This window comes from Hemitrygon akajei, chromosome 6, assembly GCF_048418815.1.
Source record: "Hemitrygon akajei chromosome 6, sHemAka1.3, whole genome shotgun sequence".
Taxonomy (NCBI): Eukaryota; Metazoa; Chordata; class Chondrichthyes; order Myliobatiformes; family Dasyatidae; genus Hemitrygon; species Hemitrygon akajei.
In genome coordinates, this window is record NC_133129.1 from 81,022,054 (window position 1) to 81,040,691 (window position 18,638).

At 40.4% G+C, this 18,638-nt stretch overlaps 1 protein-coding gene and 1 long non-coding RNA gene across 2 annotated transcripts in view; both read right to left on the reverse strand.

The window, feature by feature from the left end:
• The window catches only part of LOC140729188 (endophilin-A1-like), a 161,528-nt gene extending 148,148 nt beyond the window's left edge, over window positions 1–13,380 (reverse strand). Inside the window, exon 1 of the mRNA XM_073048668.1 lies at window positions 13,222–13,380. Within this exon, the coding sequence (XP_072904769.1) occupies window positions 13,222–13,266 (45 nt within the window). The 5' untranslated portion in view covers window positions 13,267–13,380. The remainder of the gene's footprint in view (window positions 1–13,221) is intronic.
• A 5,086-nt stretch (window positions 13,381–18,466) lies between these two features.
• LOC140729189 (uncharacterized) overlaps window positions 18,467–18,638 on the reverse strand; it is a 50,153-nt gene continuing 49,981 nt past the window's right edge. Inside the window, exon 6 of the long non-coding RNA XR_012099283.1 lies at window positions 18,467–18,552. This is a non-coding gene — a long non-coding RNA (uncharacterized lncRNA). The remainder of the gene's footprint in view (window positions 18,553–18,638) is intronic.

The window sequence follows — 18,638 nt, forward strand, 5'->3', positions numbered from 1 at the left end:
ATTGCCTCATTCTATGTCATAGATTTCAAAGATCCCATGAACATTTTTTGAAGTGCATTTGCCACAAGGATTCCAGTTCATGAAGAAACTACTACCACTATCTGTTTAATAGCAATTTTGAACAAATAAATCTTGCCCTTATCAGTGATGCTCACTTCTCATGATTTATTACATTTTAGAACTGTAGCTATAATTCCTTGAATAAAATGCCTTAGACTTTGCTCTTTACACAGTGAAGCTGTTAACACTGAACAATAATGTCTTCTTTAACTCATTATTTCATTGGATGAGGACATCACTGACTAGTGTTTTTGTAACCATTTCACAAGGCTGTTAACAGTCTTTGAAGCATTGAGAAATCTGGAGTCACACATAAACCAGAGTGTAGGATTTGCAGATCTCCTTCCACAAAATATGGGTGAAAAATAATATATTTTCAAAAAAGGCAAGCTCATTGGTTTCATATTCAGCATTATTAACACAATCTTTCAAAGCGACAAATCTATTTATTTAACAGAATGTAAATGCCACAGTAGGATTTAAACTGCTGATTCGAGGAGCTCCTGGCTTCTGGATGTCAGCCCAAAAACTTAATGACTAAGCTACCATACCAATCGCGACAAGCATTAAGGAAGTCACCAAACCTGCAGGGTAAATAATGGCAGTCATTTCAACAGGTTCTCTGTTGAAAAAGTCAAATGAAGTACAAAATGGGAAAACTATATTCTTTCTATCTTACAAAACAAGTTCCAATGTTGGCTGACGACATGTCCAAATTTCAATGAAAGCTTCATCAGGCAATTCCACTGATCGAGACAGTACCCAAAGAATGTGATTTGGAACCATGGCAAAAGCAGATATATTCCTACAAAGATGCAGAATGAAACATGGAGATACATACATTATATTAGGGTTAAGGCAAGGGCTGAGAGGTCCAGGGAAAGCCCAATGAAGAATTTGTTCACCCAGCGAGTGTTTGAAACTTGGAACACACAGCCTCATGGAGAAGTGGTTGCAACAATTCTCACAGCACTTAGAAATATCTAAGTAGGCAGATGAATAGTGGTTAGTATACTTGTATACTTGTATACTTGATAGTTGGAATTAATATGGTAGACCAAACAATGTACCATGTGCTACATGGAGCGACACAGTTATGCAACTTCAGAACTACATCCGACCCAGGTTCAATTCTAATCTTTAGTACTCTCCATGTAGAGTTTGCAATTCCTCTTTATTATCACATGGGTTTGACTCTTCTATTCTAGGAAAAAGACTCTACCCTTTCTATGTCTCTCATCATTTTACAAACATTGATCATGTCTCCCCTCAGTCTCACATACAGCATAGAAATCAATCCAATATTGTTCAACCTTTCCTTATCATATTCCAGGCAGGATCCCAGTGAACCCTTGCTCCACACTCTCCAAAACCTCTACAATTTTCCTGTAATGGAGGGGGGAGGCGGTGAACCAGAACTGCACAGAATACTCCAAATTTGGCCTAACCGATGTATTATACAATTGCTTACTCTTATATGGTGATAAGATATAGGAGAATAATTAAGCCATTCGGCCCATTGAGTCTGCTCTGCCATTCAATCATGGCTGATTTATTTTTAACCCCATTCTTCTTCCTTCTCCCAGTAACCCTCAACCCTTTACCAATACACCTGATGACTTGACTTCCAACACCAGAGATTCCAGAGATTCACCACCTTCAAACTGAAGAAATTGCTCATCTCAGTTACTAAGAGACAACTCTTTATTCTGAAGCTGTGTCCTTGGGTCATAAACTTCCTACTAATGGAAACACTCTCTCAATGTTCTCTCTATACTCAACACCCCAATGAATGAATACAAGCTCTTTCTGTACCATCCTTTCTACATGTGTTGCCACTGATGTTTCTCAGGGTCATACCATTTACTGTATTCTTTCCCCTTACATTTGACCTTCAGAAGCACAATAAACACCTTACACTTGCCTAAATTAAATTCCATCTGCCATTTCTATGCCCTTTTCTGTAACTCTTTATATTCCACTTTGCTTTTGACAAACTTCCTCACTATTCAAAACTCCAACAATTTTTGTGTAGTCTAAAAACTTACTAAGTGGCCCATCTAAATTCTGTCCACATGATTTTATCATGAAGAGGGGTGCCAGAGGTGATACCACATATCTCCAGTCAGAATAACACCCCTCCATCAATACCATCCAGCATCTAGTGCCAAGGCAATTCTGGATTCAATCAACCAAGTCACCATGACATCATCTTCTGGATTAGCCTACCATGAGAGACCTTGTCAAATGCTGGGAAGTCCCATGTAAACAACATCCACTTCCCTAGTCTGACTAATGCATAACCTAAAGACATGAAATGCTAAGATAATTCCCCATCGTAGATTTCCCTACCGTCTAACTGAGTGATAACGTCTAGGGTGAAGGAAAGAGATTGTCCTATGGGCTGGCAGTGATCCAAATGGGCTAATACTCTCCTTCTAAGACATAAGGAAATATGGATGCTATGATTCTATTGAGCTTAACTATACATACTCTCTCGGTCTAGGACATTTGACAAAGATACGTGATTGCAAAAAAAAAATCAAACAGCTCATTGATGGAATTGAAATTGAAGTGCTTCCAACTAAGTGTAGGAAAATCCCTCATGAAAGTCAAAAACACAACTGCAGATGCAGGCAATCTAAAATAAAAACAGAAAATGTTGGAAATACTCAATGGGTCAGGCTGCATCAGCGGAAAGAGTTACAGAGCCAATGTTCAGGTTAAAGATCCTTCATCAAAACAGGTAAGGAAACTGAAGGAGCTTGTTAGGCTGCAAGGAGGGCAGGGAAGGAAGGCTGATGTCTCTAACAGAGTAAAGTAAGTGATAAGACAGACAAAAGAAGATATACAAAAGAATGCACAGCAAGAATACATAGCTGACAGATTAGAATAGGCTATTCCCTGAGGAACAATATAAACTAAAATGGAGAGGAAACAAACAAGTTGAGCCAATATCACAGGTGAGCATCTGATACAGACAAAAAATGAAATTGCCAGAAATTACAGAATTTAGAAACATATCAAGAATACTGCACGATGTGCTGTTGTCTATCAAGGTTCTCAGTCATCCAGGTCACTGTATATCAAGTGGTAGGAAATCAAGGAAACTGGACTTGCCGTGTTGCCTAGAAGACGTTTTGACACTCATCCGAGAGGCTTTCTCAGTTCCAATCCCAGAACTACCATCATGAATTAGGTGGACTGAAAAATCCATCAAAACCTTTCTGACATTCAATTACATTGCTAATTTCTCTTTCCTACGAACTGAAAATTGGCACAAAACACCCGGTGATCATTGTCACTCGTTGCTTCTTTTTACTGATCCAGTTTTGAATCCAACTTGGAAAACTTCCTTGACTCTTCTGAGGCTTCTACTTCCATATCAACAACAATAAATATTTAACTCTCATTCACACTGCCTATTACACCCTGTAAAACAAAGCCATTTAGACATAACCTTCTCTGAACAAATCCACACTGACTGCCCTTGGCTAATCCATATCTATGTGAGGATAAGTACAGCATCTGAGAAAATTTTCCAATAGTTTATATTAATTAGTATATTAATATTAATATACAGATATTAATTAGTCTGATTGGCCTGCTGTGTTTTTCCAACCTTTTCTGTTTTTGTTTCATATTTTCAAAATCTGCCTTTCTTCTTCGTCTAGCCTCTTCTACCTCCTTTACAAATGATTCTACTACATCTTCCAGTCCACATATAATCCACACAAGGAGGATTAGAAAACAATTGAAAAGGAAACAATATAGTTGATGTAAAGCTTAAATAAAAACAGAAAATGTTAGCAATACTCAGCAGTTCAGGCAGCAACTGTGGAGAGAGAAAGTGGGTTAAACCTTCAGGTCAATGATCTTTCTTCAAACGATAACAGTCAGAGCTTTAACCATTTCCTCCTTTATTTACGCTTTAAAAACTATTCAAAAACCCTCAGTATTCCCTCTATCCCAGCGAGTTATATCTTGCTCTCAATGATAAACCATCACCTTTACTGCTAATATCCTCAATGATAAGAGTGTATATGAAAGCAATGCTTTATGGGGAGATAGAACGGAACCTACCTACAAAACAGCTGACAGATGGCTTTTTTGTCTTAACCAGCTTCTGTATCTCCCCAATATTCAGAAAAATCCAAAGACACTCAAAGCCAATGAAAAAAGTAAGTTTTCATTCCATTGATAGCCTACATAAGGAGCCCAATGACAGGGAGCAATTGGAAAACTGCCTATAAAGAGCAAGTTGTAGAGTCTGTGATCTTGGTGAAGGTCTAAACCTGGTGGCTCTCACGTAAAAAAATGCTCAGAGTCCAGTACAGAGCTGGCGGCTTTAAGTCAGCTAACTTTGTGACATACAGTATGTCAGTAGTAATAACCCTGATTCTGATTCCAGTTTATTGTTTATCCTACCAAGATTATACTAAACTATAATGTGCACAGCCACTACCAAACTCTGGAACATCTGGAAAGATAGATCTGTGAGCACTAACACCAAGATATGCCTCCTCGAGAGTCTCGTTTGGCCAGTAATCCTATATGGTTGTGAAACATGGACCCTAAAAGCAGCTGATGAAAAGAAGTTGACAGCATTTGAGATGTGGACATACAGACGGATCCTCAGGGTAAACATTGAAAGGAGATCCAACAATTTCATCCTAGAAAAGATTGGTACGAAACCAATACTTCTGGAAACCGTTATCCCAAGGAAACTTTGTTATTTTGGACACATCTCAAGAACTGTTAACACACTGGAACACACTGTGCTTGAAGGCAGAGTAGAAGGAAGCTGCTCCCGAGGCAAACAGAGGACAACCTGGATCGACAACATCAAGAAGTGGACCAGCCTCATGGCCAGAGATGCAAGAGGTTTGACTGCCGACGGATCGCAGTGGAAGAAAGTGGTCACCGAGGCTCTGGCAGAGTATGGCACGTGATGATGATGATGAAATGTGCACATTACAAACTTACATTTAGCAGAAAATGAGTCACAGTAACGATTTTAGACAATCTTATAAACAAACCACCAATGCAAGATGGGCTAAACTGACTTAAAAAAGATACAAATATGATCATAGGAAGACAAAAGTATTTAGCCAAATTTCCAGGTAGCAGGGCAAATTCATTGAAAATTCAAATTCAAATTCAAGGCAAATTAAAGGTAGCAAAATTCATTGAATCCACATATGCAGAGAACAATGAGTGGACAGACTAAGAGAGATGCATATTACAGTGCCATTCTTCCTACAGCTACAGAGTACTGCAGCACTAACACAGGTTCTGCAGCCAATCTAGTCTGTAGTATGTTTAGGTTTAAAGCGAGACCTGCTGATTTCTTTACGAAAGAAACTTCTTCACACTGCTCGTTGCTGGGATTAATTTTAAAACGAGAAACCATGGTCAATTAGCCACATGGTTTCTAGAGACAAAGGTGTTCAAAGGGTTAAAAATATGTGTGCATCGTGACGGTGATCTTTAATGAGATCCACCCATATGTTTCCAATCTGTCACATGAAACATAACTGCCACATACATCCTTGTCCTTGGATAAATAAAGCGACACACAATGCCGATGAATACATAGATTCAAGTCTCATTGCGATACTCAAGTACAAAAGATGGAGGGAGTGCTACTGCTGGATGAGTAAACCTGGCCTGATCTCTCAACCAGATAGAAAAGATCGCATAGTGGCAGTTCAAAGAGCAGGAGAGCACTGTCACAGGTAAGGGGCAGAATTTGAGGGGATTGATGAGAATGTAGGGGGAATTTTAAAAAATATGATTAGTGTCAATGAGTGGTTGATGGTCAGTACAGATACACACACAATATACATATAAATATAGATATGGCCACTTTATTAGGTACACCTGCTTATTAATGCAAATAATCTAATCAGCCAATCATGCAGTAGCAACTCATTGCATAAACGCATGCAGACATGGTAACGAAGTTCAGTTGCTGTTCAGATTGAGCATCAGAATGGGGAAGAAATGTGATCTAAGTGACTCTGACCCTGGAATAATTGTTGATGCCAGTTAGGGTGGTTTGACAATCTCAGAATCTGCTGATCTCCTGAAATTCTCACGCACAACAGTCTGCAGAGTTTACAGAGAATGATGGACAAAAACAAAAAAAAAACATCCAGTGAGCAGTAGATCTGTTGGTGAAAATGCCTTGGTGATGTGAAAGTTCAGACAAGAATGGCCAAACTGTTTCAAGCAGAAAGGAAGGCAGCAGTAACTCAAGTAACCCTATAGTACAACAACGGTGTGCAGAAAGCATCTCTGAATGCACAATATGCTGAAACTTGAAGTGGGTGGGCTACAGCAGAAGCTAAAGAAGCTAATTCCAGTAGCTAATTAAGTGGTCAGTGAGTGTACATAACTGTTACTGGGAAACCATCATTCTTGTGTTCTGTACTACAACTGTATAAATAAGCAACAACAACTTTCCATATAACCATATAACAATTACAGCACGGAAACAGGCCATCTCGGCCCTTCCAGTCCGTGCCAAACGCTTACTTTCACCTAGTCCCACTGGCCCGCACTCAGCCCATAGCCCTCCATTCCTTTCCTGTCCATATACTTATCCAATTTTACTTTAAATGACAATACCGAACCTGCCTCTACCACTTCTACTGGAAGCTAGTTCCACACAGCTACCACTCTCTGAGTAAAGAAATTCCCCCTCGTGTTACCCTTAAAATTTTGCCCCATAACTCTCAACTCATGTCCTCTTGTTTGAATCTCCCCTACGCTCAATGGAAAAAGCCTATCCACGTCAACTCTATCTATCCCCCTCATAATTTTAAATACCTCTATCAAGTCTCCCCTCAACCTTCTACGCTCCAAAGAATAAAGAACTAACTTATTCAAGCTTTCCCTGTAATTTAGGTGCTGAAACCCAGGTAACATTCTAGTAAATCTTCTCTGCACTCTCTCTATTTTGTTGATATCTTTCCTATAATTCGGTGACCAGAACTGTACACAATACTCCTCTCATCTCATTGAACTTTTGGCATACAACATTAATAAAATTAATAAAATGTGCTTCACGGGAGTGGTGACAAGCATGAGAGCATCATAAGGAGATTCCACTATGTGACCAAATAAAATCAAAGAGGTCAGTTTTGAGGAGCTTCGTAATGGACGAGAGAGAAGTAAAGGGGTTTAGTCAGCATTTCGGGCCAAGCAGGCGAAGGCGCAGTCACCATTAATGAAACAATTAAATATTTGAAGCCAGAATTATGAATGCAAGTATGTAAAAATACTTGGATTAGTTATAAATGTCTGTATTTGGCTCCATATTTGATGATTTTTCAACAGTTAAGTGCTAATTCAAAACTGAGTTATATTTTAGGATTCTTAAAAAGCTCAGAAATACATTATAATTCTCCAATCATTTGATGCAATAATGAACTACAGGAATGTATTTTGTCCTTCCATTGTGGGAAGATTTATTATGAGGGGTATAGATAGGGTCAGTACATGCCGGCTTTTTCCACTGAAAATGGCTGATACTAAAACTAGGAATCATGGGTTAAGGGTTAAAGGTGAAATGATTAAGGGGAACGTGAAGGGGAACTTCTTCACTCATAGGATGGTGAGAGTGTGGAACGAGTTGCCAACGAACGTGGTGGATGTGGGTTTGATTTCAACATTTAAGAGAAATTTGGTTAGGCACATTGATGGGAGGGGTATGGAAGGGTGTGGTCTGAGTGTAAATTGATGGGACTAGGCAGAATAATAGTTTGGCATGAACTAGATGGGCCAAAGGGCCTGTTTCTATGTTCTATTATGGAGGAATTTAAGGTGTGGGGGATATATGGGAGGCAGGATTTAAGGGTCGGCACAACATTGTGGGCCGAAGGGCTTGTATTGTGCTGAACCATTCTATGTTCTATTATTCTGTGACTCTGTTCACAGAGTTTATTGATTTAACAGCCCGGTGTAATTACAATTTACACCAAATGAATATATTGCCTTTTTAAAATAATTTAATATTTAATCATGGAGCCAATAAAACTGCAAATTGTTAATTAATCAAAGAAGTGTAGCTCATTGACACCAATATTTATGTATTTGAAATCAATATTTGGCAGAAATCTAAATCAAAGAGGAAACAAATTTAGCTTTGAGAGCTGGTGCTGAGGCGTTAATGTTTGACTATATAGCAGAGGGTGCTAAATTTAGTGTCCTCCAAGAATTTCACAACTTTTGAACAACATTCCTGAAATAATTGTTCTGTAAACCAGCTTAACGCCTTCTCACCAGTTTCTTTAAAGACAAAAACATTAGTAAGTCTGCAGATGCTGGAAATCCAAAGCAACACACACAAAATGCTGGAGGAACTCAGCAAGTCAGGCAGCATCTTTGGAAGTGAATAGATAGTCGACATTTCAGGCCAAGACCCTTCTTTAGGACAGTGCTGAAGAAGAGCCTCGGCCCAAAACGTCGAGTATCTATTCATTTCCATAGATGCTGCCTGAACTGCTGAGTTCCTCCAGCATTTTGTGTATGTGTTGCTCTACAAAGACATTCTGGTTTTAGCTGGGCTGAGAACAGCACACATGGATAACTCTGAGATGCTAAAGATCAAAACAAGAATGCTGCTAAATGCAGCATTTTCTTCAAATCTGATAAATAAGATAAAAATGAAGAACTTTCAGCAAAACTGAGAAAAGTTAAACAGTTCTTTCAGCTCTGAGTAAAGACAGACATCCAATCCCCATTCCAGGAGCTGCTGAAGCGTTTTTCATTGCTTGATACAAGGCTCACAGTCTTTGATATCAGGACAGATTCAGCCAAACTAAATCTAAGGAGTTTACATTAAAATACACAACACACCAGCAACAGCACACATCATTTCATGCTCTTGCTTACCACATTGTCCTGGTTAATATTAAAGTACTAAACAGTCTTCAAGATATTTTTCTCTGTCTGCCTTGAGTATTCTCTAGTAAGTTACAGGTCAGTACTTCACTGTTAGCTACCCTGGCAGTATTTTCATATTGTGTGACGGCTCAAATATCGCATAATGAAATTCTGTTTCCTTTAAGTCCAGTCAGATTGCACAGAGGACACTAAACACAGAAGGAAGAGATAGGGCTCTCTGATGATGCCACTGCATACAGTACATAACTGCCTCACTACCAACTGAGTTTTTGAACAAACCTCTCTCATCTGCTCCTTCCAAAATGCCTGAGTGTAACGTGATCCTGCAACACGCAAAAAAATTGCCCTAACCTGTCTGTAACAAGAACACCTGCATACCAGGCATCTCTGAGATGACTTTGCAGGCGATCTGTTGCAACATCTTGCTCACTATGACTTGTGAAGCCTGAGAAAGAAGTGGAAAAACCATTTACTGCTAAAGCACATATACCATTGCTTGAAATGGCAAAAAGAAAGCAATTTTTAAATCAGAATGCTTTAGGAAATTTTTAATGCTGAGAAGATCCTGAAGCTGATGATTTTTTACCCAGTTGAACATGCACTCCCTTCACCAGCAGTGGACAGTGGTTGCATTGTGTATCTGCCACAAATTACACTGCAGTTACGTACACACCTCACAAACCTGCAACCTCCTCTAACAACAAGGGAATACCATCACCGGCAAACTCCCCAACAAGGCACCTGACCTATGGATTTAAATTCAATTAATTAAATAAATCTGGATTTAAAAAGGCAAAACAAAAATTGAGACATGAAATTATTATTTAAAACTCCATAGGATTCACTGTTGTCCTTCAGGAAAGGAAATCTGCTGTCTTTACCCTGTCTGCCCTCTGAGGCTTCAAACTCACCAACGTGGTTGACTTTGAACTGCCTTCTCATACCAACAACAATTAGAGATGGACAATAAACGCACATGATGTCTACGTCTTGCAAATGAATAAGTAACAAAAATATATCACTATTATTTTATCATTGCTTGATCCCCTCCCCAAACAGCACTATCGGAGTACATATAACTTCACAGGTTACAGCCTATTAAGAAGTGACCAATGATGACAACATAATTTACTGTTTCACTAGTGAGTACTTTTGACTACTTCTGTCTCAAGCTTCACAAGTCACAGTGGATTGCAGCAGATCTCAAAGTCATCTCAAGGTGCCGGTTATAAAAATGTTTATGTATGTCAATGATTTGGACTATGGGATTAATGGATTTGTGGCTAAATTTGCCGATGATTTGCCGATGGTAGTGTTGAAGAAACAGAGAGCCTGCAGAGAGACTTAGATAGTTTAGAAGAATTTAAACTAAAGTTTAAATTTAAATTTAAACTTAGATAGTTTAGAAGGTTAGGGCAAAGAAGTAGCAAATGAAATACAAAGTTGGAAAGTGTATGGTCACACACTTTGGTGGAAGAAATAAATGGGCAGACTTTTATTTAGATGGGGAGAGAATTCAAAATGCAGAGATGCAAAGGGACTTGGGAGTCCTTGTGCAGGATACCCTAAAGTTTAACCCCCAGGTTGAGTCACTGGTGAAGAAGGTGAATGCAATGTTGGCATTCATTTCTAGAGGTATGGAATATAACAGCAGGGATGTGATGTTGAGGCTCTATAAAGCACTTGTGAGACCACACTTATTGTGTGCAGTTTTGGGCTCCTTATTTTAGAAAGGATATACTGACATTGGAGAGGGTTCAGAGAAGATTCACAAGGTTGATTTCAGGAATGAAAGGTTTACCGTATGGCAGCTCTTGGGCTGTATTCCCTGGAATTCAGAAGAATGAAGGCGGATCTCATAGAAACATTCTGAATGTTAAAAGGCTTGAACAGATTACATATAGCAAAGTTATTTCCTGTGGTAGGGGAGTCTGGGACAAGAGGGCACAACTTCAGGATTGAAGGACGCCCATTTAGAACCGAGATGCGGAGAAATTACTTCAGTTAGAGAGTGGTAAATCTGTAGAATTTGTTGCCATGAGCGGCCATGGAAGCCAAGTCACTGGGTGTATTTAAGGCAGAGGTAGACAGGTTCTTGATTAGCCAGGGCATCAAAGGATATGGCGTGAAGGCAGGGGAGTGGGGATGACTGGAAGAATTGGATCAGCCCATGATTGAATGGCGAATGGCCTACTTCTGCTCTTACACCTTATGGTCTTATGTTACAGATAGGTTGGGGGCAATTTGGGTGTTGCAACACCTTCAAAGGCAATTGGAAATAATCAATAAATAGTAGCCTCATCCTATGAACAAATGCAAGATAACTACACAGACGCTGAAGTTTCCCACTTCCAGATGTGTTCAGATTCTACCATATTCAGCAGAATGGCAATGTCACCCAACATAAGAAAGTGTCAACAGAACAAAGATGGGTCTAATCTGACGACAACTTTCCTAGGGCTGCAACTCCTCCAACTACAAACTCCTACCTGCATCTATGAGATTTGTCCCTGTCCACCCATTCCCACCTCGCTTAACACATTGCCCCTCAGAAAACCCAGTGAATCAATCATAATTTTGGGATCTCCGATAGCTACTGAATAAAATTTAACAGCTACTAGCTAGTTTTAAAATTAGATTTATTTATTATAAACAATATAAACAAAACATCATATACATCCTTTTCACACTTGCTTGACTACTGAAGAGGAACATTTGAACGTGTTATCTGCTGGCAGGACTATAGCTCAAGTCCTCACTTTATTAATGCTCTGTGTCACTAGTCAGTAACAAGACCATTATCATCATCCATAAATATTCTCATCCAGCTGTTCTGCTGATCTTGTGATGTGTCTGCTGTATCATTTTCAGTAATCAACCATTATCTGTTGACTCACTTCTCACCCAATCTCCCATTTGGAAGCTTGTGCTTTTTCTGACATTTGTCACTCCTGGTCCATCCCCACCAGCCCCTGCTTAGGTAGTGTAACTCGGTCTCCCTCTCTAGACAATGGAAATCCCTCCCCCTGGGTGGCAGGGTGGAGATACATCTCTACCAAAAGAGGTCGTTCCCTCTGCCAGCCTGCAGGTCAGACTTGGGTAAGGTGTAGTACCTGCTTAGCACCCCTCCACCCCCCATCTTCAGGGTCATCTGAAGCCATGGGAGTAGGTGGCGGTTGGTCTTATGAGCATCTATAGTGCATACCACAAGTCCAGGATATGCGACCACTGACTCCAGGCAGGAAATCTCTACAGAGTACTTATAATGGCTGGGGTCACCCGTCTTGTAAAGACACCACCCAGAAGAAGGCAATGGCAAAGCACTTCTGTAGAAATATTTGTCAGGATAGGGAAAGGCCACAAATGCCTACACCATATGATATAGCATATAATGACCATGATGACTTCTTCCCCCAAATCTTCAATTATTTTCCTCTCCCAGATAAGCAAACTGAATAATTCTTATTAATAATCACAATAAACAAACAGGAAATCCAGTGGTGGATAATCCACTTCCTCTGTCAACAAAGATCTTTTCAACAACAGTTGCAGGATTAAAACAAAAATATCTGGTGACTAATGAGGATCCCTGATCTGAAGAATCTTACCACCCCCCCCCCCCCACCAGACCACACAGAGGGTAATGCCAAAATATCAAAACTCAGGAGACCCCAAATGGCAAATAATCAACTAGAGGCATCAATTTTATGCGTGCTTAATCAAACAGTATTATTAATCACGACTTAGCCCTGCTTGGAATGATTTTGACGATTCCATCAACAACGTGTTCTTCAGCTGAACAAGATTCCAGGGCATTTCACAATAACAATACACAAACCGCTTCTGCCTGACTTGCACATCAATAATGCATCGTGTAGCCAAGAACCAAATATCGACAATGCATCGAGTATTCATGGCAGCGCATCGCCGTCTGCAAGGAACTGCAGTAACAATGCACCGTGCACCAATAACTCAGGGTTGCACCGTAACATTGCGTTGTGCAGCCGGGGCTGCACGTTTAACCGCACCGCGTCTAATATCTCCAACAACATCCGATACATAAAGGGGAGCCCGTGCCATGCTGCTCGACCGGCTCTAGCAGTGAAATCCCGCACAGATCCGGGACACCGAGTTTTCAAACCCAAGCTCATCTCCAGGGAAGAGCAGTGCACCTGAGCTCAGAGACAGAGCACGGCAGGGCAAGCGGAGAGCGGTAGGCAGTATCGGGTCAAATCCTTCCCCCTTTACCTGTGTGGCTTTATGGAACTGCTTCTTTAGCCCTGCCACAGACATGGTCCCGCAGCGGCACCAGACCTCAACCTGCGATCTCCTCCAGCACGCAGCTCCTTCTCATTCCCCCTGCGCTGAATGGTTCTCCGCAAAACCAGGATATCCGGACTACACCTGACGTCAGCCCACACAGACGCGGCCGGCCGGCCGGCAGGCAGGCAGGAGGGTGCTTCTCACTTCCATTCGCTGCGCAGTTACTGCTCTGCAGTTGCATTTTGTTGACTTACACATTTTACCTACATGTAAAACTGACGCAGGAATATGGAGACGCGAGAGACTGCAGATGCTGGAATCCGGAGCGCCACACAAAGCGCTTGAGGAACTCAGTAAGTCGGACAGCATCTGTGGAGGAAAATAGACGGTCGATGTTTGAGGCGGGGACCCTTCACATGCACTTATGAATACATGCACGATTTTTATTCAGAGACACAACCATAGGCATATACCACAAACATTTATATTTATATACACACTCATTTAATATCTAAATAGATCCACATGTTTAACTTTTTCTGGGTCTCAGGTGAAACGGAGCGCAGAGATCATCGCTGCCTTGTGGACTACGAGTTTACTGCGGAGTTTGAGGTCTCATTCTTCTTTAGCCATTGGTGCTAAAGTGGGTGATGGTGAATCTCCTCACAAATGCCCATCTTCAATGAGAGGCTTCTTGACAGAGCGACAAATGGCCTGGGTTCTCACCAACCTAAGGTGAGCATCTGCTTTGGAGGGCAGGTTTGTTCAGGAACTGGATCTTGTGAATGTTTCTTATGTGAACAAGTCATTAAGAGTGAAGATGGTTTGGTTGACCTTGGAATGCAGCTTTGGGTATTGGGGACAGGGTTGGCCAGGGTGCTAAAGAATCTGTCTAATGTATACCATCCTGAGCCCATACCACCCAATATTCCTTCAAGTCTCGGGTTTTCTCCTGGACTGCAGCCTTCAGGTTCTTGTAGAATTTTCGATGGAGGGCTGATGGAGGTCCAAACCAGGAACACCTTACGTTTGTAATTAATAAGCCCAGGGATTTCCTGTTCACTCTCAACAAATCAGTCTTTGTAGTTACTGGCAATGCAGACAAGAGTGTTCTGGGACTTCGCAATAGTAGTATTTACAACTGGGTGTCATCCCAAAGGCAAGACTCAATGACATTAAACAATTGGGCCTACACAGTAATATCTATGTAAATCTTCAGAAAGCCACAATACTAGATACCACTAGAATGGTCCAAAAGTTCCTAGCAATTGACAAATGAATGTGCTTGGCTATGCCAGTACCTTAAGTTTTACCAACTTGAGGTGAGAAAAAGATAAATAATCATTATAATAATAACCCGTGAGGGGTTTTCTGTCCCCTATTAGCATGTTCCCAGGAGACAGACTAAGTAAGGTTCTGCAGATATGTGGGCAGGTGGGAAATAAAATATCAGCTGCAGACCAAAACAGAAACAAATTCGGGCACGTCTGTACCCGGATTGGGTGGTGCTCCGGTCAGCGTCTGTACCCCATGTTAGGGCCGGCTGAAACCAAAACCTGGCTGTAGGTATAAATAGCAGTGCCATTTCACTTTGGAAATGGAGAGATGTCAATGGAATAGAGTGATACGGCCGCTGCCTGGGGATCACCAGGGCTCGTCTGGAGCTAGCGCTGGACGTGATAGTAAGCAAACTGCCCAGAAATACCACAGGCTCGGACTGCTGCAGGTGTTTCTCAGGGGAGCAGTCCACTTACTACTGAGACCACTGTGGCAGTTAAGAGAAGAAAGACACACATGAAATAGTCATTGGAAGTAAACACATTCATAATATTATCAAGTAACGGGACTGCAGACTGACATGACAACATACAGGGACAAACTTCATCAACAACATAATATCCCACCATGCAAGTAAATGGACAACAAATAGCAGATCGACATAGAGTGATAGTAAAAAATAACTTCATCTCTATAAGCATGTTAAACTAAATAAACCATGAAATTGCACAAGAGCTAGAAAAAAACCAACCTAAAGACCACTGCAATACTACGCAAGAAAATAATGGAGATGAAACACTGATGAAACTAGAATTACTTCAACAACTGCTCCACAACCTGACGGTAATAGCAACAATACAGATATAAGGCCTCCAAAGAACACTGATAACGAAACTGAACTTACAGACAAAATTATCCTAATATTTAACGCCGCACTAACAGAATACATGGACACGGATCCAACAAAAAGACACTACAAAATAAAACATGAACCAAAATTTGCAAAAGTTGTTAATACTCTCTGTAGGTACTTGAAAACAAAGTGTTGTGCTTTTAATATTTAAGTAATGTTTAAGTAATTTTGTGTGTGTGTGTATATATATATATATATATTTATTTGTTTGTTTGTTTGTTTGTTGATTAAGCATTTTTGTTTGTTTAAATAATTCATTACAGGTCATATGTATAAATACTTGAATTCATACATCATCACAATACCATGTGATACATGTGTACCTCATTTCAAGTAAACTCAAAGTTAGAGCCGCATTTTAGACTCCTGTGTCTTTCTTTGAATTAGTTTAATGTTTTGAAGTTTCAAAATATAACATTGGCAGTGAGGTCTTTTTAGAAACAAAACCGATTCAGCTATCGAGCTGCTGAAGCACAGCAAGACATTAAAACTGAAAATGCAACAAGGAACGTTGAGTAAAATAGTAAAATACACAGCCCAACACGTGCAGATTGTCGAGTTTAAAAAAACCAGCGCAGCACATCTTCTTCGGAAGAGAGGACACAATCAAGTGTTTTTTAAAATCAGAAAACAAGAAGGATTTACTGGTTCATAAAGAATGAGTACTGTGTGATAATAATCATTTAAAAAAGCAGAAATAGCTGGCTAGGTCGGAAAAATTGACACATTTGATTACACAATGGGTAGTTGGCACATGTATATATACTGAGCTATTTGAACAACGTCTTGAAGCAAAAGAAATAGCCAGTGAAAAATGAGAACCAATTTTGCTGAGTTCATTGGATTCAAAGCTTACAGTTTGCTTCAAAGTGTGAGTGCTCCAACTAAATAATCTGAAACGAGCTTTGCTGCTATCGTAAAAGTAATGCAGGAACATGTAGAATCAGAGCCATTGTTGATTGCAGAATGCTTTGGGTTTCCTAAATGGAATCAAAAAGAAGTGTCCATTTCAGCATACATGGCTGAATTGAAGAAATTATCTGAGTATTCTCCATTCAGTAATGTTCTTAATGATACACTAAAAGTTCATTTAGCTTGTGGAATCTTACAAGAACACAATCAAAGCTGACTCCTAATGGAAGCAGAACTTACATTCAAAAGAGCAGTTGAGATCACGGTTTCAATGGAAATCTCAGACAGAGGTGCAATTAAGTTGCAGTCAGAAATGATAGTGGGTGTGAATAAAATTGCAATGGCTAAACAGAAACCATCTGGGTCAAACAAATTGTGTTACCATTGTGGCAGGGGCTCATATACTCCAAACAAATGAAGGTTTAAAGGCAAAACTTGCAGGAAATACAACAAAGTAGGTCACATACAAAGAGCATGTCAGGCAGACAAAAATAAATAGATTGCACAAAGAAGAGAAAAAACATAAAATGTCAAGTTGTTGTTTAAAAAAGAGCGCTCACTCTGCATGCTGTTTATAAAAAACCTGATAACGATGAGAGTCTGAGCACCAAAAGGAAAAGATCCAATCTCGCACCTGGGCAGAGAAGTTCCTCTGGTGAAAGGTTGGATCACTGTGGCTGCCAAGAGGAGAAGTTGGGGCCCAGGCAGAGGAGATTTGGTGCCTGTACAACTGGCGCACGTGTGAGGTTGGATTGCTCTGGGTACCAAGCTGATCCGAAGAGCTTGAGAGTGGCTTCAAGCTGGGTGACAGAATCAGGGCCTGGAGAAAGTCAGTGGGTAGCTTGGTTTAGGCTTCAAGGCCTTCACAGTAGCCAAGTCCTAGTGTGAGGTAAATACGCTGTTTTGACAATTTAATTGCCGGCCCTAATCAGAGACGAGAGCTGATTTCGCTCACCCATCGTGAAGTTCACTCCTCTCTCCAGGGCATGGAGCTTTTCACTGTTTAAACACCAACCCAGACAGACAGGAAAGACAGGGTGTTGGTTGGGACGAGAGCTGATTTCCCTCGCTATCTGTGATGGTCATCTCCTTGGCGCTGAGGCTTTGAAGACTGCTGAGCTCTGTGCCCACTAATATGATGAATGGATAAGCGAGGCTTTGGGCCTACTTCAGGCTTCACCAGGGTTCAGGTCAAAGGGGTCAATTTTGGTTCAGAATCTTGTTGTTTGCTTCATCTGTTTGCGTGACTTGAATTTTTTTCTTCCTCTTGCACATTGAGTATTGGATTTTATTTTTATTTTTATTCTTTTTTTTCTTTACTTGGGCTCTTTCAGGTTTCTTGCTCTATGGCTGCCTGTGAGCAAGCAAATCTCAAGGCTGTATAATTTATACTTTCTTGGATAATAAATGAATCTTGATTGACACAGGACTGTCTAGCCTTGAGATTTACTTTGTGAAAATTTATAATAGACAAGCAATATGATTTGCACCAGAAGTGAACAGCAAACTAGTTAAAGTGGAGTTGGACACCTTTTCGGCTGTTTCAGTCCTTCCACAAAATGAGCTTGACTGGCATCTCGAATATACTGAACTGAATCCTACAGATATTCAACCAAGAACTTAATGCTGCACTTGTGGGAATTTCATTCGTGACAGTGAAATACACGAACCAACAAGCCACCTTGGGCTTGTATGTGGTAAACACAGAAGGACCAGCATTGTGGGGGCATGCGTGGCTGAGGTAACTACAAGTTGATTGGACATCCATCCACTATTTGCATGCCACATCCCCTGCAGTGAAGCCAACTGAAAGCAAATTAAGAAAGGTATAGGATGATGCCTAAATCGTCTCCGTGCCAAACACCATGAACCATTGCCCAACAGAAGACAAACAGGTGTTGGTGCCAACCTCTGTGCCTCTGGTTGGAAAGCATTTTGGACCAAGGCAGGATCATGCTGCTCAGAGGAAGCAAGAAAGTGATGAAATCAGGGCTCTGACTACAATAGTTTTCATAGGCAAGGTCAATCAAACATTGTAAATTTATAGATATGCTGAAAGTGGTTATAAAAAATATAAAAGTACCCGGGGTGATAATATTCAAAGCTATTGGTATAAAAATTTACTTGCCTTTATCTGTACCTATTAATACGTATCAACAATTTTCTTAGAAATCCTGAAAAGGTGCCTAATTTTTGAGAACAGGTAAACATTCCTAAAGGAGAAATCACAAATGACCCATTAAAATATCATCCTATTACTTGTTTACAAGCTGTATATAAAACTGTAACATCATGTATC